This window comes from Fukomys damarensis, unplaced genomic scaffold (assembly GCF_012274545.1).
Source record: "Fukomys damarensis isolate Sample0158 unplaced genomic scaffold, DMR_v1.0_HiC HiC_scaffold_21, whole genome shotgun sequence".
NCBI lineage: Eukaryota > Metazoa > Chordata > Mammalia > Rodentia > Bathyergidae > Fukomys > Fukomys damarensis.
This window is the reverse complement of record NW_022900933.1, coordinates 34,186,557-34,213,232: the sequence shown is the minus strand read 5'-3', so window position 1 is coordinate 34,213,232 and position 26,676 is coordinate 34,186,557. Positions and strand designations below refer to the sequence as shown.

The 26,676-nt window shown below is 52.7% G+C and overlaps 1 protein-coding gene and 1 long non-coding RNA gene across 4 annotated transcripts in view; one reads left to right on the top strand and one right to left on the bottom strand.

The window, feature by feature from the left end:
* Nucleotides 1-6,110, top strand: part of Syne3 (spectrin repeat containing nuclear envelope family member 3) — a 40,517-nt gene extending 34,407 nt beyond the window's left edge. The window contains exon 18 of the mRNA XM_010609157.3: nucleotides 5,408-6,110. Coding sequence (XP_010607459.1) covers nucleotides 5,408-5,608 — 201 coding nt within the window. The 3' untranslated portion in view covers nucleotides 5,609-6,110. The remainder of the gene's footprint in view (nucleotides 1-5,407) is intronic.
* A 5,031-nt stretch (nucleotides 6,111-11,141) lies between these two features.
* Nucleotides 11,142-24,789, bottom strand: LOC104851814. 3 transcript variants are annotated; one of them, XR_002024867.2, is made up of 4 exons: nucleotides 24,716-24,789; nucleotides 14,908-16,940; nucleotides 13,398-14,499; nucleotides 11,142-11,954 (listed from the first exon to the last, which is right to left on the bottom strand). It is a non-coding gene; the product is annotated as an uncharacterized LOC104851814 (long non-coding RNA). The 3 variants fall into 3 exon arrangements; XR_002024868.2 differs by having other exon boundaries at nucleotides 13,398-14,443; XR_777302.3 differs by having other exon boundaries at nucleotides 14,908-16,937; nucleotides 24,716-24,774.
* Nucleotides 24,790-26,676: the final 1,887 nt, after the last annotated feature.

The window sequence follows — 26,676 nt, the reverse complement described above, 5'->3', positions numbered from 1 at the left end:
TAGGCTCTCAACTGCTTTGCACAGGAGACCGAGAGCTCTGTGCATGCTGTCCCTGCCTCCCCTGAGAGCAGAGAGCAGTGGCCCTCTTCAGGGAGGAATCCTGTCCTTGGTTTGTCTTGTGCTGTTCTTTGCTGATTTGCCTGGGCTCATCAGCTTTCTGTTGCTACAACAAAGAAGCTGAGATCACCAGCTCATAAGGAGAGGTTTGTTGGGAATCAGTTTTGGAGGTTCTGATCCACGACTCACTGGGCCTGCTCTCACTTCCACAGGCCAGGCTGTGATGCCTGGGCTTTTGGAGGCCACTGTAGGTCCAAGCTGTCACAGTCCTCGGGTCCCTTTTTGCTAGTTCTGGTGCGTGTGTGACTACACCAGTGCACGTCCGCACGCTGCACACTCAGGCCCTCTGACAGGTAGAAAATAAGTGCTGTCTGCAGAGGTTGTAATCTTGCCAACTTAAAAACACTGTGCTTATTATTTTTAGCACAGAGCAAAGAAAAAGGCCAGCCCCAGGCAGGTTATTTACGAGCCGTTGGTCCCTCCCCACTTTTCCTCTCTCCAAGCCCCAAGTCATTGACAGCTCAGCTACGTCATTGGCTGCAGCCTGGTTGTTTGTGTAAACAGATTAATTAAGATTGATTACGTTTGCAGCTGCTCCCGTGCTAACCACCTCCGTGCCACCGGATGTCCACCCAGCACCCACACAGGCAGCTTCATTGCTGTCCAAGATGCAGCAGCCAGGCTGGGAGTTAACTCGAGCCCTGCCTTGGCCTGGGGCGTGGCACCCTTCCCTAGACACATGGACTCAGGGACAGACTGACCCATGCCGCTGTCACCTGGGCAAACCAGCATGGCGGCCAGCACAGACAGCGGCCACCTCCCAGCCTGGCACAATTTGCGCTGTGCAGGTGGACCTGGGGCGGAGCCGCGAGGTGTAACACATTCCCTGAGCTTGAGCACAGGTCCAATGTGGCAAGCCTCTGGCTTTCAGTTTCCTGTCTAGTTAGAATCGAGTTCTTCTGGGGAGCGTTTGTCCCCAGCATCGGGATGGCTTCGCCCCAGGTTTCTGCAGTCACTGCGGCCAGTTGTGTTCTGTTTGCCTCTCTTCACACCACGTAGACAGTGGGAACTTAGACGCCAGTCTGCGGTGCTCTGGCCTGAATTTCAGATTCTCAGGAAAGCTCTGGCTCCCTCCCTGCTGCACGGATGGGACAGGACATTGACCACCTCGGCCTCCCCTTTCTGGGAAGCCATTTGTTCCTCCTTCCCATCGACTGTGGTGCAGCCCTTGGGGCCTGGCCCTGTGTCGGCTGTTTCTATTCCGTTCTCAGTCTTGTTGGGGGTAGTGATTCTCTTTCTTAGTTGGAAGTAAAATAATGGTGCACCTTATAACTGGTGTCTTAGATTGGATGAAATACTGTAATGTCAACTCTCAGAAAATGTAAATAAGCTTTTCAGGGAGAAAATAACTCGGCTTCACAACTAAAACTTAAAAAAAAATCCCTACTGTGTGCCAGACACCATAAGGGACACTCCTGAGCCTGTTCATGTTTTGTTTCATTTCTGCAGTAGATAGGATTGGAACCCATGGGTGCTTTACCACTGAGCCACATCCCCAGGCCTTTCTCTTTTTTATTTTGAGATAGGGTCTTAATTAAGTTCCCAAAGCTGGCCTTGAACTTGCAATCTTCCTGGCCCAGCCTCCAGAGCAGCTGGGATTATCGGCATGTGCCACCATGCCTGGCTCAGTGCCCAGGTATTTGACACCCACAGCCATCTCCCTCGGAGGCAGGAAGTGGCCACTGTCCTCTGACACATAGTATCATGGCGTTGGGCTGGGATGGGCTGGGGCAGAGGCACTGGAGTTTGACTTTGTACCAGGTGCCTCTCGGTCTTCTCTGGTTGCAGCCAAAGGCCCAGGCTTTGCAGGGCCACGCTGGCTCTGACCTCCAAACGAGGAGAGCCCTGGGCAGGCCTCAGCCCTGCGCTGTGTTGTTCCGGGCCCCTGTTGCCTCAGTTATGGCAACTGCTGTCAAATAAGTAAAAACATTATGCCATTTCCTCATCCCCCTCATTCACCGGATCTGACCCCATGCGACTTCTGGTTCTTCCCCAAAGTGATAGCATTGGAAGGGAATGGTGCTGTCCTCTCTGAGGGATCTAGGAAGCTCATGGTGCCTGATCCCCACAGCCCTCATGGAGCAGAAGCTTGTGGGCCTCGTAGGAGCGGCCCATCTGCCTAGCAGAAAAAAAGAAGTGAGCTTTTTATTGAGCCCCTACTTTGCATGTGAAGCACAGCAAGCCTTGCCTCCTTTATCCTTGTGATTTTGTAGGCAAGTGTCATTCTTCCTTTCTCCTAACAGATGGAGGAGCCGAGGCCCAGGGTATCTAAGTGACCTGTTCTAGGTCACACAGCTAGGAAGTAGAAGAGCCAGGCTTAGAACCCCAGACTCCATACCTTATATTTCCTTCCACACGCGTTTCATCAGTGGCAAAAGATGAGGCCCATTTACCTTGATGACCTTATCCTCAGAACCCCGGAGCCCTTGCGTCAGAGCCTGATGGATTCCCAGTCGAAGTCCCCACGGATGTGTGATTTCCACATCATGCACCCCTCCCCCCACGCTCCCCACTCTACCCCTGAAGGAGGGGAGCTTATCTCTGCTTCTGTGGATGGTTCTGAACAGGGCACTGGCAGTACTTTCTTTTGGGGAAAACTGAGGCATGGAGACGTTCTTAAAACTGGGAAGAGCTGAGGTTGTCAATCTCCTTCTTGGCTTCTTAGAAGATAGCTCAGGCCTGTGTGTGTGCGTGTGTGTGTGTGTGCTTGTGTGCATGCGTGTGTGTGCACACTCACGCATGTGTGTTTTGGGCACTTGAGAAGCATATTAGAGTGTCTTTTGTTTTAAAGATGGTTTAACATTTCTATTTTAAAGAGCATTTTAGATCTCAGGGCCCTTGACGTGAAGAGGCCAGTGCTCAGTGAGCAGTGACTGGCAGGCCACAGGCATCACGCCTGCCCACACTTGTAATTGCAGACACGCTTTAGACCCTCAGAGGTGTTTTCCCAGAGGATTGCGGCCAACAGCTGCTCACCTGAGTAAGTCAAGTGTCCACTCCCAGAGGGGAGGAGCAGCCAGGACAAGGCAGGCATAGCAGACCCTCACTTGGGAGGCCAAAGCGACAGGGTTTTGGTGGACGGGGTGGGCTTGGCACTGTTGTCTTGCCCGCTTTCCCTTTCCTGGGATGGGGCAGAGCTCTGACATCAGGCAAAGTCAGCACGAAGACAAATCAGGGCCTCCTGACTGCAGCAGCCCCACACCAGCCAGCCAGGTGCCACCCAGTCAGCAGCGGGGATGGAGCCACCGGAGAACCCCCCAGGGAACTCAGGCCCCTGCTTAAACAGTACATCACCCTCCCTCCCACTCCGGAAGTCACTGCTGAATAAATACAGCAGAGAGCACTTAACATGGTGCCTTTTCACAGAGTCAGCATGTGAGGACTTGGCCGAGTGAAAACATTTGAGGCTGGAGGCCCAGCAAGATAGCTGGGGCAGGACAGAGCATGAGGAGGCTTAGATGTGAGAGAGGACAGTGCCAACTCAGTGCTTCCCAGATACACCTGCATGTACCAAGGCTTCACTGCCATCGTCACTGTTACCACACCACCACCACCCCTGCCACCATGGCTACCTCAGCACCATGAATATCATCTCCGCTGTCACCACCACCACTATCACCACCACCACCACCATCATCACCATCAACACCACCGTCACCATCATTACCACCATCACCATCACCACCATGATCACCACCATCACCACCATCGCCACCATCACCATCATCACCACCACCACCACCATCGCCACCATCACCATCACCATCACCACCACCACCATCATCACCGCCATCACCATATCACCTCCACCCTCACCACCATGGACATCACCACACCTCCGTCATCATCACCACCCTCCCTATCACCATGATAGTCACCACCATGATCAACATCATCTCCACCATTATCATCTGCATCACCAGCACCATCGAGCACCGTTGCCACCAGTGCCAGCATCCGCCACATTCACCATCACTACCATTGCCACCGACAGTGGTGTTTGGTGACCCTTTGGTCCACAGGGAGCCAGCAGATATATTCTATAATAATAACCCTAACAGTGCACGTGCTGACAGTACTAGCACTGTGACTAACAGTATCGAGGTGGGAGCTGGCACTCTTCACTGTGGTGTAAACACCCTTTGCTTTGAGTCCTCACAGCCCAGCAGGTGGGGGGGGCCTTCTATTCCTGTTTTTCTGAGAAGGAACAGCCTTTGAGGTCCCTTGGCTTGCCCCAGGTCTCACAGCTGGTGTGTGACGGAGTCTAGATCGGAGCCCACCTGCAGGTTCCCAGGAGCCGAGTGCCTGCACCGACCATGCCTGGACTGTAAGGGCCTCTCCGTTCCTTGGCAGCCGGAACATCCCAGAAGCCATGCCCAGCCAGTTCCTGCCCTGCAGGGCTTCGGGGATACCTGTGGGCACACACAGTGGGGGCACTGGGGCCTTAAGCCTGACTTCTGGGTGACAGCGACGGTGAGGATGGTGGAGCTGTGTGATGACAGGAAGGGAAGGAGAAAGGGATTCAGGAGGGGGAGGAAGTGGGGGGAGGAGAGCGGCACAAGGCGATGGCCGGGCTCACGGCAGGGGCTGCCCATCCTGTGATGGTGGTGGCGATGCTTCCGGTGGTGGTGACACCAAGATGCACACTGACGACCACAGAAGCTGTGTGCCCGCCATAGGCCAGGCTCTGTCACATTTCACCAGCACAGCAGCTCGGCAAGGGGGCCGCCATTACGAGCCCTACTTCTAGGTGAGAAATTTGAGATTTAAAGACATTGACTTGAAGACCCACGGTGAGTACTCTTCTTCTACAGGCGCCCGACAGGGTCGTGTGCTTTAGAAGTTGAGACTGTCGTGCCAGGGATGTGTGTCACACGCGCCGTCTGGCACAGCCCACTTGGCCACGCAGCCCACTGTAGCCTCGCTGGTCCGGCTCTGTAACCGCAGGGCCTCCTGGGAGCTGCGGCTCAGTGCTCCCACCCAGCCTTTCGAGATGCCTGTAGCCCGTGAACAGATCAAAACCCAAAGCATAATTTCCCCTGAATGTGTCTCACTTTCACACCACTGTGAAAGTTGAGAAATCACTACGTGGGCCATGGCAGGTTGGGGACTGTCCGTATGGCAGGCCAGGATTTATGTACCCACTGGGTGCCACCTGTGATTGTATTTATTTATTTCCCGCTCCTGAATGGTTTGAGATGACTGCAGAGATCTGTGATTCAGGCAAACCTCGGAAAACCTGTCACAGAACAGCCTGTGGAGCCACTCATGTCCTATGTCTGTCCCGCAGGCGCGGTGGTGGCGTGGCCCGTGCTCCCTGCTCCGGAAGGCATGCTGCGTGGTGCTGTGGTTGCTTCTCTTGCTCCTGCTCTTTCTGCTGCTGCTCTTCCTGCTGCCAGCCGCGGAGGAAGCCCACAGCTGCACCCGGGCCAACAACTTCGCCAGCTCCTTGCTTCTCATGCTCCGCTACAACGGTCCCCCACCCACCTAGCCTGCCGTGGGGTACATAGTGACCTTCTCTTTCGGCCTCCAGCAGCTCCGGGGCTTCTCTGAGTTCCCCAGCTGCAGAAACTGGAGATGTGGACCAGAGGCTGCAGAGCTGCCTCGTCACGGATGCTGCGGCAGGGTCCCAGGACAACCTTTCTTTTTATACAGCATTTTCTTCGCCTATTTATACCATGTGCAGCTAGGGGAACAAGTACAGAATTTTTATATGCTCGCTATCTAAAGGCTCAGTACATATAATTCCATATATGATGTCTATTTGTAGCTGGGGGCATCCCGAGCAGCTTCTCTGTGGGATTTTGTAGTTTCTGGGCCTTGGCCTGTAGTGAGCCCCTGAAAGCAGGAACCGTGCATGTCACCTTGGTGTCGGCCTCTTACCCAGAAGCCAGCCCCTAACCCAGATGTCAGTGAAATGGCCTTGGAGCTGTCCGCATAGAGACAGGCAGCCCCTCACTTTCTGCACATGGAGATGGTTTTTTAACCACAAAGATTTGGCATATGGATCAGAAGGAGGATTGGGTGCAGCTGGAGGCAGGCAGGGAGGCACAGTGGTACCAGGGCAGGAGCTGCTCCAGGTCTTCTGGTGGCACAGGCCACCAGCAGCGGTGTCCCTGCTCTGACACAGGGCCTTCAGGAAGTGGTTAGACATGAGCTGTGCGGGGAGGAAGGGCAGGAAGGAGACTAGGTTTTTCATCTCCATGCAGAAGAGGGAGAGGAGCCCACGGGAGTCCAGGGAGCCTGGTCACCTCTGTGACCTTCACAGATCTCATGTCATCTAGAATGTAGGCTGAAGGGGCAGGGGCGGCACCTGCCATATAGGGGCCTGAGCCCAAAGGTCTGAGACAGAGATGAGAGCTCAGCCTGCCTCAGGGACTCTCCTTCCCCTTCCCAGGAGAGACTGGGAATCAGGCATGGCCTCAAGGCCCAGGCCACCTATCTGGCTGGAGCCAGGTCTGGGCACTGGGCCTGGAGGCTGGAAACCTGGTTTCTCCTTGCCATAGAACTCTGGGATGGTTCCTAAGTGCTTTAAAACTGGACCAGAGCCAGGCCTACTGGCACAAACCTATAATCCCAGCACCCCAGGAGGCTGGGGCAGGAGGGATGCAAGTTGGAGCCCAGTAGGCAATTTAGCAACTTAGTGAGACCTTGCCTCAAAGTAAAAATTAAAAAAGGAAAAAAAGATGGGAGTATAACAGTACAAAAGCCATGGGTTCAATCCCCAGGACCCCCGCCCCAAATCACTGGATTAGGTTTTCCCTAAATCAACACTAAACGTTTTCTTTTTAGAAAATACTTAGTACCCACCCTGTAGATGGATTTATCTATTCAGCTATTCATAGGCACCCGGGAGGGGTTTCCTCAGACTTTATACCAGGTTTGGAATCAGAAAATGTTTCAGATGCAAATGGGCACTTTAAGCAGAGGGGAAACTGAGACGTGGGGGGAGTGTCCTCACCCCAGCCCTGCTCTCCAAGGCAGGGAAACCCTGGGTCAGGCTGTCCCCAGCGCTCTGGTTGGCCGGGACTGGAGGATCTGGGCCTGGGCAGGAAGGCGGAGCCTGGGAGAGCTCCCTTTTCTACCTATTTGGACCCTAGCCCAGGCCTTCTCCACAGGCTGTGGTGTTTCAGGAAATCAGGACAGGGAACCAACCAGTTTACCCAGACTAGAGGCAGGCAACCAAATCCTGGGGCTCCCTCAGTTGGGCGGCCCAGCCTGAGCTCAGAGCAATGGTGAAGGGATACATCTCACTACACTTCCCAGGCAAGAAAGCTGAGGCCCAGGAGGGGAAGAAACTCATCCTGGGCCACACAGCGAGGTGCTTTAAGGCCAGAGCCGGACCAGGCAGCCAAGCAGGGGGAGCACGTTCAAGAGGAAGAGGCTATGCCTGGATGCAGCACAGCAGCAGAGCACTTGCCCGGCATGTGTGAGACCCTGGGTTCCATCCCCATCATTGCAGAAAAATACAGAAGAAAAACAAAAAAACAAACAAACAAAAAACAGGTACCATAGCACACATCTGTTAACTGGGAGGCTGAGGCAGGAGCGTCACAAGTTTGAGCCCAACCTGGGCAACTTAGCAACTTAGTGAGACCTCTCAAAATAAAAACAGGGCTGGGGATGTAGTTCAGGTTCTGGGTTCAATCCCCAGTACCACAAAAAATGAAAAAGAAAAGAAAAAGCCCTGTCCCGGTTGTGTCTTGCACGTGATATGTCAGGAGGGAGATATTGCTGGATGTGTGCTGCTGGGCAGAAACATCTCTGTAATTTTAAACTTTGATAACGATGCCATAAAGTCTATTTGCATAACTTTAGAGAGAAATGATATTTTCATTACTTTCATATGGATACAGTTGTAATATGATATTATAGCCTGGTCACAGGTGCTTTTCTAATGGATTGTTTTGCTGAAAATGGGTGTGGATGAGTGTTACTGCCCAGGGCGCGCAGTAACAGAGTGTGCAGCCCAGGCTGTGAGGGAGGGTGCCCTGAGGAAGGTGTCGTGGGGAACCCAAGGTGGGTGCCGCACCGCTGTCCTGGGGAGAGAGGGCTCTCGAAGCTGGGGTGAGCAAAGGGGCTGTCACAGGCCAGGCTGGTGTGTGCATGTGTAAGAGAGAGGAGACCCAGGAGAGACGGAGAGGCAAGAGGGGGAAAGACAGATGAGAGGGAGAGGCAGAGAGATGGAGAAAGAGAGAGACAGAGAGATCCTCAGTTCATGGATGTCATTCGGGACACGGTTTTCTTTTCCGGCCACTGCCATCTCGTGGCTCAAATTGCTTGTCCACCTCCAGTTTTTTATTGGTGGCAAGCGGGAGTAAGGGGAGGGGCACTTGTAGAGGCTCCGCCCAGTGACTTCCGGTCTTCTCTCCCGGGTCAGGGCTGGTTGACAGGATTCCCTCACATCTGCCAGTTGTCGGCCCACGTGTCCCAACAAGATGGGTTCTTTTAGCAAGAAAGAAGGGCAGAGTGCACCGGTGTGGCACTTAGCCCCTGGGTGCAAAATCGGGGAAGGAGGCCTCCCGCTCTTCCAGCACAGCCCCTTCCTAACAGACCGCTGAAGCCTGGAGAGGGACGTGGGTGGCCACCCCACTGTCACCCCATAGACAGAATCCCTCCAGCAGGTGTCCACAACCAAAGACCCTAGGGCCAGCCATCTTTTCTCCCCTGGCTTCAGTGTACCTGAGAAACGCCCACCTAAATTAGAACAAGGACGGCTTTGTTTTCAAAAGGACATTGGCAAACAAAAGCTTGTGGCCCAAAGCGTATCTTACAGGAGGACACCCAGAGCCTCAGAGAATGGTCTGCAGTACTCGGTATCCCTCAGCACTCGTCTGCTTTCCAGTTGTCATGGTAACATCCTATGGCTCCCAACCACATGCGCAGGCGGGAGACTGCGATCGAAAGGAAGAACCTGTTTCTCTGAAGGATCTTGGCTTCCTTTCTAGAACGCTAACCTCTGAGCTCAGCAACCAGGGACACCAGACCAATCCATTCCTGATACCTTGGGAGCAGGAACAAAGGGGACAAACGATGAAAAGGGAAGGAAGGATTCCTAGAAGCCATGATCTCCTAGGAACCACAGCTCAGAGAGGATCAGCAGCCTGCCAAAACGCAACCAGCTAGACAGTGAGCCCAAGGACGATGGGCCCCTAGAAGACAAGTGACCCGTCTGCCACTGTGTGGGCCTCCCTGCCACGGGACACAGGCCACTGTGCTCTGGCAGCAGACTGGTGTGTTGGGGTGCTACCCCAGAGCAGGGTGGCAGGCCTTTCCCTGCACTCACTCCTGGCCAGGAGTCTGACTCCACAGCCCAAGGGAACTGGCAGCACCAGGGAGTGGCAGAGGCAGGGCAGGGCACCAACCACTGCTCCCAGTGCTCCCAAAATTTAAATTTTGGCCCCCCAAAAAACACATACGTGGGGCCAAAGGAGGTGTGGTTGCTGAGGAAAATATTGTCATTAAGAAGATACCAAGTACCTTAAACTGGGACAAGAGAAAAGTCCATTGAGGGTATCTCAGGAATCAGCAAGACTCCACCCATCACAGACCCAATGTTGCAAAATGGCGAGGGACAGAGGATGTTTTGTGAGGTCATCGCCTGCTGTGCACCCTCAGTTCCTTCCCAAGGGGAGCTAAGGGGCAGTGGCTGTGTGTGTTCCCGGAGTATCTTCAAGGAGGGGAGGAGTGGGTGCGGTGAGAAAGTTGTGTGTACATGGACTAGACACACATCCCAGGCAGAAGCGTGGCTGACCAGCCCTTGATCCAGCCCTGGGTCGTGGGACCACAGAGACCCCAGACCATGGGAACTCAGGGAGACCACCCTGGCCCAGGACCATTTCCCAGATGTGCACACTTGGCAGCTGTTGTGGGAACTGTCCCTCCTGACATCCCCTACACACAAGAGAATGGCTGAAGGGGTCTCTGCCATCTGGAAACACCTGCTTACAAAGGAGGGCGGAGCTTTACGGGTGCTCTCTCTCCCCCCACCCTCCACCCCCCACTTCCAATACCAGCCCTGGTGGTTCAATAGTGTCATTTGCCTCCCTCCCAGGAGACAGGGCAGGGAGCAGGGAGCTTGGCACCTCTCAGAGCCCAAACTGGAAGCCTCAGTCCATGTGTACCCACTCTGCCCCATGCCAAGTCTACATGAGCAATTCACCCCACCCTTTGCTCCTAAAGACAGGGACCCTGTCACTCACTACTGACCCACTCGTGTGTCTGGCACGGTGTCATTCATGCGGTATGACCAGGTAATTACTCGGTAGGGGCTGTGTGCGTGTGTGATGTTGCCTAAGTTGTCTCTGGTGTCAGGAGCACGCTCATCCCATGTTTAAAATGGTCCATCACAGAAACAGAGCCCAGAGGGGCCATGTGCCCTTGTCATGGCATTTGTGGCTATAAACAGGGATTTGCAGTCAGGGAGGCTCTCTGGGAAGAAGGCAGCAGTATCTCAGCCGGGTGACAGTCTGGGAACACGTGTGTCACCTCCGTGCCCATCAAGTCCAAAGCCAGCTGAGGGCCTCCCGCCTTCCCCACTATATGGAGAGAGGGACATGGAGACCCTCTCATTGAATTCCCAGGCTGTGTTTGAAAGTGTAAGGTCCCATCCCTTTTGTTCAAGCTGGAAGTCACAGTGTTCTAAAAGATGGTTTGATATTTTCTTTATTGTTTTACTCTTCTCGCTCTTTCTCTTTTTAAATGTATCTGCTCGATGTTTGGAAATAAAAGTCTCTATTTTGGTCTATGAAATGGTGAGTGGTTTGGAGATTCCACCTCTAATGGGGAGGGGCTGTTGGGCCGCCCCGGCTCCTTTCCAGACAGGTCGATGACCTATCAGCCTTGAAGAGGCCGTAACTAGTCACAGCCCTGGAGGAACTCGAGAATATCCCTAACTCCAAGGCCTCAGTCCCTGTCCTAGGATCAGAACATTCCAGAATTCACACTGAGTACAGAGACAGGGCCAGAAGTGACCAGGAAATGGAAACTTGTGGGTAAACAGGACTTCCAGCCACTTCTTTCCTGAGCATCAAGGCCCTGGTGACATTTGTTTAATAAACACTTCTTAGGTTTGGGGATCTGGCATCCAAGAGCCTTGTAAGATGCAAATGAGAAGGGTAGGGAAGGACCTGTCCCCAGAAAAGGGGACACCATTCTCCTGCTCACCAGGAGGCCTGGAACCCTACGCATGAGCCCAGGACTTGCTGCAAGCGTAGAGAGGCTCCAGCGATGGCCCTTTGTGTGATCTGGGCGGCCAAGACGACATGTGCTCCTTGAATCTGCTGCTTCCAAAAGCCTGGGGTGCACACTTTCCAAGAGAAGGATTTAGCAAAGCCTTGCCTCTCGTGTCACCTAATCCCCCAGATGAGAATTCCTTTAAAACCCTGCCATTATTCCAAGAACTCATGTAATACTTTTCTTTTCTTTTCTTTTTTTTTTTTTTTTTCCATCTCTGTTAGCTTAGAAATCCTTCTCCTTTTGGAGGAAGAGAGGCAGGTTCTTAGGTGAGAAACATCACACCTGTACACTTTCCCTGATGAAAGGGAGGGACAGAGTTTTGGTCTTAGTGGTTTTGGTTTTGTTAGGAGACAACATCTTACTGTGTAGTCCAGGCTGGTCTCAAACTCACAGGGACCCTCCTGCTTCAGCCTCCTGAGTGCTGGGATTACAGGTGTGCACCACCACACTGCCTAATCTCTGTGCTGATGCAAGAGGGGTCAGGAATTGGGTGATGAAGACTTTGAACCTTCGGACTTGCTGCCCAGGTCAGTGCCTGCCTGGAGCCATTCTGCACATGCACTCAGTCCTGACAGTTTGCTTGGCGTGGAGCACTGTGTCTGTAGAGGAGGAACAACGGTGGACCAGAGGCTGCCTTCTCGGGACCCAAGGTCCTTGGCTTCCCCAGCCTGGCCTGCTTACAGGCATAGGAAATGATGGTGGTGTCCACCCCACAGCTGCTATGGCAAGGGTAGAAGTGACAGAGCCACTTTCCAGGTGGGCAGCAGCTAGACCCCTGTGTGCTACAGGGCATTTGTTACTAAAGGAAGAATTCTGCCAAGTACTTGTGGGTCACTGATCTGAAGCCCTAGAGCGCAGCCAAATGCCCCTGACATGCCCTTGTGCATCCCACGGCTTTGACTGAGGGCCTCGCCTTCTAATTACTTGTCCAAAAACTAAATTCTGTGAAGACTGAACTTTGTCCCCTGGGATCCTCTGCCCTTTGGGTCTGCATGGACTTGGTCCTGGCGTTGCTGTGTGTCACGAACATTAGCGGAACGTGAAGCACACACTTATTTCTACAGTGGAGCCGTCAAAGTTCGGGTCAGGAATCTTATTGTTAAAACACAGTTTCAGTGAGAAAACTGCACCCAGCAGCTGTCATTTTCATTTAACACCTTCCCAGGCACTCAGTTCACGTGAGAGTAACATTAAACATACACATTTTCTGAATCTCTCCCGGATTCCTGGCTGGGTGAGTCTTTCATTTTCACTACTATGTGATTTCTTCCCTCCAGCCAGGCATCCTGCAGGAGTAAGTACAGGGCCTCCTTGCAAGCCCAACAGGGATGTGTCACACTGGAGAGCTTCGTGGACTTCTCATTGAACCCCTAGGCTTGGGTGTGATTCAGCTATGTGACCCTGGCCTCTCCTGTCACCATCTCACCAGCCCTGGCGCCCACTGCCCCTGCAGTGACCTTGCCCAGCCAGCGTCTCTCTTTTAGGCTTCCAGAAGGAGCCATGTTGCTTACTCAGGGCCTCGCAGCAAGAACACACATGTGTGATCCAATACCACAAGCCCGTGATCCAGTCACCCCCAAATCCCCAGCTACGAGCTCGTGAGGTTTGGGGGGAACATCTAGATCAAAGCCACATGGTTACCTTCTGTTTTCTTATTCTCTGCAGGCAGGAAAGATGAGATGAGATCAGGGGTGTTCAGGGTGGCAGGCCCATAGGCAGGTGAGAATGGTTACATGCTACTAATATACACTTTTTTAGACTAATGATTATGAAATAGTCCATGAAAGTCTCATCTAATTGTCAGTTTTGGTTTTTTCTTAACACTGACATATAACTTGGGACTCTTCACTTTGGAGAAAAAAATAACATGCTCCCTCCAGCTCCACCCAGGCCAAGGATTTCACAATCTTGAGTAAGGAGGACCTTAAAAATGTCTGTTTCTATCTCCCAATCCTCTGTTTGGCAAGGAAGAACGGAGGAAAGGGTAAAGATAAGGAAAACGTCACTGTTTGGACCCCAGCCAACCTATCATCGACACATACCCCGGTTTCCGGTACGTGTTCCTTGCTGCCTTTCCCCAGGCAAAACCAGACCGGGAGGGGGCAACTGCTGCTTGATGCTTTAAGTTTTAAGCCTTGAATGAAAGGAAAGCCACTTCTGAGAGAGGTCTGGGCTGGCTCAGGATTCAGCAAAAAGAAAAGACAACAAAGGAGCCACCGTCTTGACACGGAAGGGTCCACCCCACACTTGTCCACGAGCTGGCCATTATTCCAGTCATGAACACCATCCTCATTCACCCTTAACCTGGTGTCTCAGAGCCTCTGAATGAAACTGTACTAGTCGCCACTGTCCCGCCACTGTGTTTCTTTGTTCTCGAGCAAGCCCTGGGAGCTGACTGTCTCGTCCAACTGTTGAAGAAGATCCCAACCCCCACGCCATGCTGGGACTGTCGTCAGCATTCAGATCACGCCCAAGATGCGTGCAAGGGCTCCCCTGTTTCCCTCCAGCTCTCCAGCCAGCCCCTGACCGTCCTTCCTAAAGCAAAGTACAGAATTAGGTAAAGTGTTTGCTGCTCAGTGGTAGTTCACTTGCCTGTCTTGTAAGGCGCTGGATTCCATCCTCGCTCATTACCACAAGAAAAATAATTCATTCAAAGCTGGGCGTGGTGGCGCATGCCTGTAAAATCAAGCACTTGGGGAGCTGAGGCTGGGGGGCCTTGGCCAGCCTGAGCTCCATGGTAAGACAAACAAGCCAATGAATTAAAGAATATTATTGTGCTCTGCTGAATGTCAGGAATAAATAAAATGGTGGAAATCTAAAAGTCCCGCCCTCAGGAGCCTGCTCTGTCTGTGGAGACCGGTACACAATTTTCTCCTTCCACACGAGATGGACAACCGAATGGACAGCTCGGTGTGGCCCAAGGGGTCTTCTCTTCTCCACTGTCACTAGTCACCAGCCTTCAGAGGGACCACAACCCTGTCGTCATGGAAACTGTTAACTTCCCATGAGGCCAGGTGCCCACCAGACTTCGATTCTCCATTCCTGAGGCGGCTGGCATTGGGGCCTCCGGGGAAGCGATGGGTGCGCTCTGGTAAGGGAGGGTCCATCTGGGGTAGGTGCCTCGAAAGTGGCCATGACTGTTGTCTGAACAAACGTTTATATCCCCAGATTCATACGTTGAAAATACCACTCCCTCAACACACACACACACACACACACACACACACACACACACACACACACACACCCTTGTGGGTGCAAGGGTTCTGTAGCACCCACAGTGATGACATTGGGAGGTGAGATTTTTGGGAGGTGAGGAGGTTGGAGAGGTCATCCTCAGCTATGGGACTGGGGCCTTATCATAGAGACACTGGGGAGCTGGCTTGCCCTTCTGCCACATGAGGAAAGGGCCAGACAGCGCCATCTATGGACCAGGAGGTGGAGCTCACTAGACAACAAATCTGCCAGCGATTCTGACCTCCAGAATGTGAGAAATGAATTTCTGTCATTTCTGAGCCCCTGATCTCAGGTATTCAGCTGTAAGATACCCACCTTTGCCTGCAGCTCACGAGGTGAACACATGAGACAGTGAGCGAAGCCTTCAGGCCTGGGCACAGGGTCAGCACGGGGACCATAGCGATGAGACCTGCAGTGAGGGTCCCCTTCATGAAAAGCCGGACGAGCTGCAGGTGAGGCCCATGGCCAGTATGGCTCCTCCCATGGGCGCACTGGCCTCCACAGTCTTTCTCTCCACAGATCTCTCCCCTGCCAACCCTTTATGACTGAGGTTCATATGCCTGGGACTTCGTCCCACCTCCAAAGGCCAACCTGTGGCCTGTCAGCCGCCCCTCCCTGCTCTGTGATCTCCTCTGTGGCTCTGACCCTCTCATCTGTGCCTCTGTCTGGTTCCATTCTTTACTTTGATGTCTCTTCCTATTTAACCTGCATAGACCTACAGGCCATATGGCCAGGAAAGATAAAATGATTCATAAAGCATTCAAGTAGCATTCAAGTTACTGGATTCTGTGTGGGTTAATAACTACCTACAAAATGTCTTCAGCTTTGCCTCATCATACAAAGCCCGTATCTTCTCTGAGTTGTCTGTCAACCTCCATTCAAGGTTCTGTTGCACCACTTCCTACCCAGTGTCCAAGGCACTCACCCTGAATCCCAGCAAGGTCCTTCCATGTGATCGGAGCCTAGAAGATTGTCCTTACCTCCCTGTGCGGACCAGGAGAGAGCATATTGCATTGTGTGTTTGTGTGTGTGTGTGTGTGTGAGACAGACACAGGCTGGCCTTAAACTCATATCAATCCTCCTGCCTCAGCCTCCCAAATGCTGGGATTATAGGCGTGCGCCACCATGGCCAATACATTCATTGCACTGTGAATCTGAAGAAATGGTCCCGGCCTTAGCTCCAGTCACCAACTTGTTTTGCGACTTTGCTGCACACCCCTCTGCACCCCCAGTCCCTCTTTGTCATATGGGGAGCACGGCTGAGCCTCAGACCCTCATCCTGCAAACCAGGAGGAGATGTGTGAGAGCAGAAGCCGGGGCATCCCAGGAGTCCCTGAGATGGATGAATCCCCGTGCCAGGTGTAAACATGAGCCACACAGGCACACTGGCAGATGCAAGTGCCATACACCATACTTGGACACACTCGCACACACCCTGAAACTTGACCACACACCACACGGACATCACATACCCACCACACCACCAACCGACACATCTCACACACCCAGGCTCACACCCCTGCATGCACCTCTGTCCTAGCAAGTACACAGAGGCCACCCAGACACACAGACACCACAGACAGATCCGGGCAAATACAGACTGACACTGCACACCCACGCAAGCCACATGTGGACACAGAGCTACCCCTGCACACAGGGGACCCACAGCCCCATCCACAGCACCCTTGGCCACAGCCTGGGATCCTGGGAGGGCCCTGCCCGCCTGTCCCCGGGGCCCCGCCTCCATGCTTGTTCCATGGGGTCAGCTCTTCAGAAACCAGCTCCCTGGTCTGGGCACTGTGCGTGGCTGGAGGGCTACTGCGGTGCGGGGAGCGCTCTTCTCTTTTCAAAGCAGGGTTCGATCCCTGGTACTATTAAACGCAAGCCAAAAAACAAAAACTGGGTTCCAAAAAGAAAATTATGGGGTAAACAAGCAAGATTTTGTGGGGTCAGGCACTGGGTTTTGGAGCAGTCAGGGGAGGGATCTGAGGAGCAGCAACCAGAGCTTGTGGGTGCATTGTGGGGCTCAGCATTGTGGGGCCCTGTAAAGAAAGTGGGTACATTTAGCTACCAAACATCTTACAGTCATGCTTCGGATGAAAGGCAAGTTCCATCCTGACCAAGGGATATCTCCAGGGCAGTCGTCTCCCACAAGCTACGGTTTCCTGTGTGGCAAGATCTGAACTTATCTGGAATTGGAGGCCAGCAGGGAGGGAGCCCTTTGCTGTCTGGGCAGCACATAGCAGGCACAGAGAGATGGTGACGTGACCGCAGCACCCCTGGGAGGTCCACCACGTCCTCCATCTGACTCCTCCATAGCCAGCGGAACTTTCACTGCGCCGAATCTGCTGAAGGAGAAAACGAGGCTGAGAGAGGTGAGAGGGCTGCCCGAAGGCCTCTCAGAAAGTGGCCCTCCGGCCCTGCCCTCCTGTTGTAGGGGCAGGCGGCCCTGTAGGTAGAGAAAGATAGGATCAAGGCCTGTTGGAGCTTTATTAAGATCAATTCGGAAACTTGCTGAAGTCTACCCTCACAGGTAGACTTTGCAGTTAGGGTAGTTAGGGAGAAAAAGGAAGGGAAAGCTAGCCAGACTTGGGGAGGCGCCAGGTGACACAATTACTGGGAAAGTCAGCTCCCCTCACCCACCCCACAAATGCAAGGGCGGTAAGGGACAGCCACCCAAGGACTCTTATCTGATATGTAAGACATGCACGCGCACACACCTATGCTTAAACACACGTGTGTTCCCACTGTAACATCAGCAAATATTGCACCACTTAATCATTAAGTAAGCTGCCTTCCTAATAAGCCCTCCTTCTTCATGGATTCATTACAAAGGGGCAGGAAGAAACCCTGCAGCCAGAAGGCCTAGGTTAGGATCAAAGACAGTCAAGCCAACAGATCAGATAGCAAGAGGTGTCCCCCTGGGGATGGGAAGACACCGGTGCCCGATAAAAGTGGTTCAGGAGGTGAAATATGAAATATCCCATCTCCCAACTTGTTAGCTATCTGATATGCTGAGTTTGTGTTTTCTAAAGATCGAAGAATGAGTTCTAGGGACAACAGAGGTTAAGAGTAGGAAAATGGTTATTGGGAAGATAGTTCCTGAGAGGCACAAGAGGACCCGAGTGGGTAGCCGGGGACCTCACTTTGCAGGGGAGTTTTATAGAGCAAAACCCACGTGGGTACAACGTGGGTTACAGCCATGATCAACCAATAAGGTTACAAGAACAGTCGCTAAGGTAATAGTGGCCCTAATTGGAAACAAGTCATGTGACAAGCGTGGACGGAAAGAACAAAGACTTCTAGGGAATGGTGGGTCCAGAGGTCTTGGTCAGCCACAAGGTGACTGATGTCTATGTAGACTTCATCAGGCCTGGTGTTTGTCTTTGGAGGAAGTACGCTGGGTTGGACATTTTGTCTTTATCTCAAGGCCAGGTCTCCAGCAGATGTGTCTCCGGCTGTAACTGTGATGTGTTCCGCCTTTGTCCGACTGTCTGAGGCCCAGCCCTGTCTGACTGCCTAACTCAGCTGTGTCTAATGAAGGAGCCAGGGATAGGAGCTCAGGGCTTTCAGTGCAGAAGCCAACTAACAGCTCATGGTAGCTGTCTATCCTCTTGCTTTTCCATCCTTTTTGTTATACTAGACTGCCTTTCTTCCATTCTTTACTGACGCCGGGTTTAGGATCTCGAGGAGCTGTTTTCAGTAAAGCAGTGGTGTGGTGATCTGCCCACCCCTGGATGTGACAGTGCAACCTCCCATGAGGCCAAGAATGTGCCCCACAAAGCAACACAGACCACAGTGTGTCCTCTGCCCTCTCCAGGCCATAAGGGGACAGAGCAGAGCTGCAGATCTGGGACAAAATCTCTTTACCCTGAGGGCCTAATAGGTTACTTGACTGGTTGCCCAGAGCCTGGGTTTTGTTGTCTTTGTTGTGGTTTTTCCTGTGGCGCTTAGGGTAGTGAGCACGGCCCCAGGGCCGCATACAGTAGGGAAGATTCCTGCCTGCTGAGCCCAGGTTGAAAGGAGCAGTTCATCTCCCCTTTAGCCACAGGGACTTCACCCTGTTACTGCTAAAGTACCAGCTCAGAGAGGTGACTGACTTGCCCAAGGCCACACAGCACCTATCCAAAATTTGATCCTGGGTGATTTTCCAAAGTTTTGTGGGTAGAAATTCCATGATGTAATCAACAAGTGGTGGAAAAACAATGATGAATGCAGAAGCTCATGGGGCCCTGACCCTGATACAACACCTGGGCCCACAGTGACGTTTCCAGGGTTCCCCGGGAATGCAACTTGATCCCTCTCAATGGATAACCGAGCAGGCTGGGTCAGGCCAATCCCAACCTGCAGTTCTTGGGCATGCAGTCCTGAGGCAGCTCTCCAGCCTGTCCACACTCCCAGCTTGGCTGTCAGTGGATGTGAGAGAGAGGGACGGTCCTAAAAGCCAGCATTGCACCCATCTGTTCCACATTAGGGTGCTGTGAAATATTTCATGCTCTCCATTGCACTGACAAAGAAAAGCAGAACTAATCTCTTTGTTTAAGTTTTCCTGACTGACATCACTGGTGATTAAATGACTTCCTTATTTTCTCATAACTGGAGCAGACTGGTTCTGTGGGAGGTGTGGGAAGAGAAGCCAAGTGGGGAGCACTTTGGTGTTGCTGGAGGCTCTGTGACTGGAGTGGGAAAAGGATGCTTTGCAATTGTCTCAGTTAAGGAAACAAGAACCTAGAGGGGGTGGAAGACATTCTAAGTGCCCATGCATCCCCCACCCAGCCATCCACCCATACCTCTGTGCATACACCCACCCATCCACTCATCCACCCATCTGCTCATCCACCCACCCATCAATCATCCATCATTCATCATCCTTCCATCCATCTACCCATCCGTACAGATATCTATCCAACAACCCATCTACCCATTTACCCATCCACCTACTATCATCCATCATCCAACCACTCATCCACCCACCCACCCATCCACCCATCTACCCATACCCCATACCCTTTTCTTCAAGGAAGCCCCAAGCCAAGAGATGTGCACGGCTTATAGAAGCTAAAAAAACACAAGGGTTGGATTATCTCCTAGACCCTTCAGAAGGAACATGTCCTGAAGAACCTTTGACCATAGCCCCATTTTTGGATTCTTGATCTCCAAAAGTGTAAGATGATGAATCTGTGCTACTTAAGCCACCAAGTATGTGACAGCTTGCTACAAAGTGTTAGGAACTAACCCACAACCTCGTGCATTCACTATTAGCTTGAACTGGACAATTTTATGAAAACCAGTATGCACCATGCCCTGCGCATACTAAAGGCTCCAGCAGAAGTAGTGACAGAGACCTGAAAGCATCTGAAGCTCTACTGCCTTTTGAGCACCTACATAGACTAGCCAGAGGAGGACAAGGGACGTGTGCTCTGCTGGCTGGGTTAAGACTGCTTGCACACTGCTCCCACCCTCTCCGACCTGGCTTTCAAGGGACCCCCAGGGACCAGGGACAGTGCTGTGCTGGGCTCACCTGAGGCTGGGGTTGATCTGGGCAGAGGCCAGCAATGGTAGGATTTGATGAAGTTTGCTTGCTTTGCTAAAATGGAAACTGCTGTTCAATGAGAGCATAAATATTTCATTGCCCCAGTGACTACTTTTTGCATAACAGTTTCGAGTCCAGATTCAATATGAAACAAGGGTGTAATAAACATGGCACATGGGCACACACCTCCTGCCTTCCTGTCGGAAGCTTCCCACCCTGAGACTGCAGGGAAGGCTGTTCTGTCCTCTGTCCCCAGCCAGGGAGGTACCGGGTGCCAGTCCACAGCTCTCTCCCACCTCCAACAGCTCCAGTGTTCAACACCACAGCTCCCTGCTGTCCGAGCGGAGAGGTGACAGTTTAGGAAACTGTCACCTCTTCTCTTACTTATGCCCTCACCCAGTCGTGTCCCTCTTCCGAGCTCAAAGCAAGACAGGTGCCACCATCAAGCTTGATGCCTGCACCCTACCTGTCCCCCTTCTCTCTGAGTGGTTCTCTTCTCTGTCAAATGGCCAGTGGCAACACATCACCCCCTGGGAAAGCCTTGTGACATTTAACTCCTCATCAGCTCCTTGGAGAAATCCTTCTGGTGACCCGCACTCTACGCAGACACTTTAAAGATGACTTCAGCAGGACCTGGAGAGGAGCTCCCCCAAAGTTTCTTCAGCTAGGTGGAAAAGGGAACTGGCTTAGTCTTTGAGAGGCCTGCAGTCCCCTGGGACATGTGGGGACAAGGGGGAGAGTGGCAGCCTGATTACTGCAGGGAAGTAACAAAGATAAACAGTGCCAGCCACACTAGCTGCTCCCAGCACACGGTCACCCCGTGTCGAATCCAGAAACAGTCTCGCTCCCTCCCACAGGGCCTCCATGGACAGGCACTGTTATCATTCCCATTACACAGGCTAGCAATCTGAGGTCCTGCCATTTCTGAGCCAGATTCCAGCCTCCTGTCGTCTTTGAGGAATGTCACCTCCCTCTGCGTATCTTCCCTGCACGTTCCCTTTGGGAATGGTGGCCAGCCTCAAACCCCAAACCAGTTCAACCTCCAGATCTCGCTAAGGCTCATCAGGGAAAAATTCTACCCCTGGTCTTGGCCCAGGGAACGTTTGGGAATGTCTGTTTTCAGTTGTCACAAATTGAGGGAGTGTCAGCGCCATCTAGTGGGTGGAGGCCAGGGATCCTGCTACAGGTCCTCCAATTCCTGGGGTGCGGGGTGAGGGTGTCACATAGGACCCAGAACTAGCTGGCCCTGAATGCCAATAGCACAAAGCCTGTTCTAAGCCAGGGGACCAATTTCATCTTTGCCCCTCTCTGAGGGTCCTGTTGCTAGACCCTTCCTCTGATTAAACCCTCAGAGCTCCTCATGCCTCTGCCTCATGCAGCACACCACTTTTGGTGTCCTGTGGCTCTTGTTGATCCTGACAACTTCCCTGGATGTTCACCTGCTCCCTGTCACCATCTCCACAGGCCACCGGCCAGGGGGACACCCTTCCACCCCACACTACCTCTCTCCTGCACACTGCCAGCCTCTCCCCATGGGCACAATTGTGCTCAGGTCTTGTGCGACGGTGCTGCTGTCCCCCCGTTCTACCAGGACACAAGAGAGACCCCTGTGAGGACAACACCTTCTCACCCTAGGACACAGTGTCCCACCTGGCCCAGCACCACCCACCACTTCCTGCCCAAGCTGCTGATTTCCCATGCATCCAGAGGCCCAATCCCAGGAGCTTCAGTGTGGGGGCGAACCTGGCAGGGGAAAAAGGACTCTGTGGCCCATGCCTAAAAATAAAAATATTATTCAATTGTTGGGTCTGACAGGCAGAGGGCCTGAAGCAGAGAGCTGCCCTTGGCAACAGTGCCACACTGAGAAGCTTTCACTGGGCATTAGCATGGATCTGGGCCGGCAGAGACAGGCCTTCCACACTTCTGGCAGCACATTTGGCTCTGGGACGCAAAGGGCAGTTGGCCCCCCTCAGCTGGTCCCATTGGTTTGGGCTTCTGATGCCTTCTGAGTATGCAGATTTGGAAGAGGGTGTCCACAGTGTGGGGTCTGGGGAGAGCACAGCCCTTCCTGCTGCTGCACCCCATGAAGGTGCAGGCTATGGACCAGACAGCTGGAACTGCCTGTTGGTTCCTTCAAGACATTCTTGTCCTTGAGTCTTGCTTCTGCTGTTTGCCTCATCCAAAATATTCATTCCTCCCATCTCTGCACCGGGAAATCTGACCTCTGCTTCTAGACCCACTCAATTGAGATGCCCCTTTCTCCAGGAAGGACTTTCAGGGCTCTTCATTGTGCCAGCCCTACCCCAGCTTTTGCAGGCAGTAGTGGGCTGTCCACCCAGGACTCCCCTGGTGCTCTGCCACCATTTATCAGTGTCCCCCATGGTCAGCAAGGTGGAGCTGGGGAAAGCAGGTAAATCGGGAACCAGTTTAAATCTCAACTTGGCTCCTAAGCAGTTTGGTAACCTTGAGCTAGTTTTTTTTTTTTCTCTCTCTCTCTCTTTGCATTACTAGAGATTGAACCCAGGGCCTTTGCACTGAGGTTGTACTCTACACCCCACCCCTTTTCTATTTTAACACAGGGTTTCAGTAAGCTGCTCAGGCAGGGCTCAAATTTGCAGTTCTCTTTTCTCAGCCTCCCAGAGTGCTGGGACTCCAGGCTTGGACTGCTGCACCTGGCTGACCTTGAGCATTTAGCTTCCCTCTGCCTTAAGTCCTAACCTAAACAATGGATGACATGCTTACCTAATCAGGCTGTTGCAATTTTAAAAAGATAAAAATGCAGAGCATTGCCTGGTAGCTGGTGTCTTTGGCTGCAGACTGGATTTGATATCTGACCTCACTGTTTATGGGTTTTAGGGGTTGAGCTGTGTACCCTCAAAAGACACACTGAAGCCCTAACCCCAGGTCCCGAGGATGCGCCCCTATCTGGAGATGGGATTGTTGCTGACAGAATTACTAAGAAGAAGTCATCCTGGGCTCTGAATACAATACACCTGGTGTCCTCGTGAGAAGAGGATGTGAAGAGGCAGGAGATGTTGAGTCCTGAGTCTATCGGCTAAGCAATGCCAAGCACCATCGGAGAGAACCCTCAAGGCCTCTGCAGAATCTGCACTTGACGATGCCTGGGCTTGGAATTCTGGTCTCCTGGCGCAGACAAGAAGAAACCCTGTTGTTCTGAGCCACTCATTGTGACGAGTCATTACAGCAGCCTTAGCAAACTAAGATAAGGGGTGCATACCTCTCCCAGCCTTGACTTCCTCAGCTGTAATCCTGCAAGCAAGGAGGTAACATGTCCTGGCCATTAGAGAAATGCAAATTAAAACAACTCTGACATTCCATCTTATTCCAGAAAGAAGGGCATTGTCAAGAATTCAAAGAATAATGAGTGCTAGCAAGACTGAAGGGGCGGTGGCTTCCTACGCTGTTGGTGAGAATGAAAACTGGAGCAACCACTGTGGACGCCAGTGTGGCGAATCCTCAAAAAGCTAAGACTAGAAATTCCACTTGATCCGCTATTCCCCTTCTAGGTATCATTCCAAAAGAGTTGATGCCACATTACAGTGATACACGCACGCCCGTGCTTATAGCGGCATAATTCATCACAGCTAAATCTTGGAAGTGGTCAGTATGCCCATCAACAGAGGAGCAGGTAAAGGAAATGTGGTATTTACACACGATGGAGCACTGCTGTGCCATAGAGAAACATAAACTTGAGTCATTTGTAGGAAAACGGATGCTCCTTGAGACCATGACATTAATATTGTATGGTTTCTCTTATATGAGCAAATATAACTGCACTAAAAAGCAAAACAAAATAGGGAGACCGATCTTTTGGAAATGGGAAGGGGACTGAGAGACGGAGGGAGAGGGGAGGAAGAAGAGGGGAGAAGGAGTAGTGAGCACTGACGTGAGCTGTGTCCATGCACCAACTCCCACGCAGAAGGTCATCATCCTGCACTGCAAACATGGGCGAATAAAAATAAAAATTAAAAAAGAGATAATAGACGTGAAAGCGATGGATGCCTTTTAGGTGCTGAATTCATATGGATCGAATCTGCAGCTCAGCCTCCTTTGGAAAAAGGGATGCAGGGATGGGGAGATACCTGTACCCCCAGGCCAGCCCGGCCAATAGAGAGACAGTGTGGACTCCGAGTGAGAAAGCCAATCAGCAACACTGCTTTTATGCATCTGCAGATGAGAACACTCAGCAGACAGCGCGGAGAAGGACCTAGCCAGGGAGAGTACAGGCAAATGAGAGAAGAGGCCAGAAACAATGTCTCTGGATAGCCAGGAGCACCCCCTCCAGCCCCAGACCAGCAAGTGCCGAGGCCATAGCCCCTCCTTCCCACATCTTCCCTCCTTGCCTGTCCTCCATGCACGAGGGACCAGTGCAGCTGCTAGGGACAAGCATGGCCTCTTGTCTCCTAGTCCATAGTTGTGATGGTGACACGGGAAGCACAGATGACCCAATGCGACCAGTCCCAAGCCAGGGCTGTTCTTATGGAGGCTGGGGAAAGACCTCTTCCACCCCCAGGAGTGTGGCGGCAAACAGCTGGGGGCTCCCTCTCCCTACTTCTGGGAGGAACTCACCCAGAGTAGGACCATGAAGTCCAGGAGGTGGGGGTCAGACATGATTTTAAACTTTTGGCCATGTGGACTTCCTTGTTGCATAAGTTAAGTGATTCTGTTTTACTTTAACCATGTGAGATTATGCGGTTCACAGTGAGAAAGTGAGAATGTCCTGTTCCACCCAGGAGGGTTGGCAGTGTGCCGGTGGGAATCAAACAGGGAGGCCTTGCTGGGGAGCCAGGCCCATAGGGCTGCGGAGCCTGAGGGAGACTGAAGGGCAGCACAGGGAAAAGCTGTTGCTGTTTGCAGGAGTTCTGTTTGCAGAAAGAGCTGCTGGCTGCACCCTGAAGGAGACCTTAGCTTGCGAGCTACACCTGCCTACCTGCCCACCTGCCGACTACCACCTCCCCCACTTTGGCTGGGCCCTGAACATGGAGTGGATGGATCCAACCTCATCCCCATCACAAATCATATGGGCCACTCAAGATGGGGACTGGAGGTGGGGACAGCTGGTCTACCTCAGCCCAGGTCCATCCTTTGCTGTGCTTGATGGGGACTGGGAGTGTGTGACCCTCAGGCCTCTCCAGTGGTTGTTAGGGAAGCTGCTCTCCATATTCCACCAGCTTACGAGTCCCGGGAACTTGGAAGTAGGTGGATGAGTCTGTAAGCTCTGGGCCTCCAGGATTTGCTCTAAAGGAGGCTGCATGGTGAGGGCCAAGGCCTTGTGGGCTGCAGGAGACACTTGGGTTTATTTCATGCTCCGAGCCTGGCAGTTGGGTGGACTGGGAGATGCACAGGATGGCCCTTTTGTTTGTATGGATGGGAAGGGAGACCTGCTAGGACACTATTCTTGCAGGCCACTTTTGGATCTCAGACACCAGAGGGGCCTGGAGCTCCAGCCAGCAGTGAGCTCCCATTGGAGGGCAGGGGAGAGGCAGGCAGACCATACCCGTCTTGCAGGTGCAGTGCAAGAGGAAGGCACGGAGCAAAACCAGCAAAGCAGTGAGAGGTGCCTCATGGGGAAGGGGGCCCTGATCTGGAAAGCCCAAGTGGGGGCCAAGGGCAGGACCAGAAGCTGGGTCCTGCTCCTGCTACTTTGAAGCAGCAAGGTCTTGCTCTGCCTTTTCCCGTTGGCTAAGCTACATCTTGTGCTGAGTGACTCTCTTCCCTGGGCCTCCTGCCCTGGGTGCAGTGCTGATCTTCCTGAATATATTTAACAAGAAATCCGTGAAGGGCATGGAGCCAGACAGATGGGAGCCCAACTCTCAGCCAATATGAGACCGAGGACGCCTTGATAGCCTGTCGGGGCCTCCAAACTCCAAGACGCTCAAGTTCAGAGTAGAAGGGAAACGCCCAAGTTCACCACAGTCCTCTGCCACTGCAGAGGCCCACTTTCTGAGCAGCCTCCGCTCAGGAAGTGCTCTCTTGCAGAAAAAATGGCAGCCCTGGAGAGGAGTTAGGCACCCTGGCTCTGGGTGGGGCCCACATTTTCCCTGCCCCATCTGGAGTCCAAGCCTGGAGGCCTTCCCGGGCCAGCACCTCCCCAAAGCAGCCCTGCGAGACCCATCTCTGCACGCCATGGCCTGTCCTTTGCCACTGCATCTCCTCGTGCACCCTCTCTCTTGCCATGCAATGGACGATGGCATTGCCTTTCACCCTTTCCAGCCTTGCTCTGCAGCAGTGTTTCACTTGACTTTCTATCCCCCGCCCACAGCCTGTCAATTCCATGACACACAGGATACTGTGGCTTCTACAGAGACGCAGTGCTGTGCCAGTCCCTTGCTGGACACCTCCCAGTCTGTGGAGGGGGAAGTCAGGGCAGGTTTCCTGGAAGAGATGAGGCCCAAGCTGAACCTGCTGGGTGAGTGCCATCTTGACCCCGGGTACTTTTTAAGTATTTGTCACTCTGCCATATTCTACTTTTCCTCTTAGTTTATATAATAGAAGGAAATGGGACAGATCACAACTGCTGTGCCCTCATT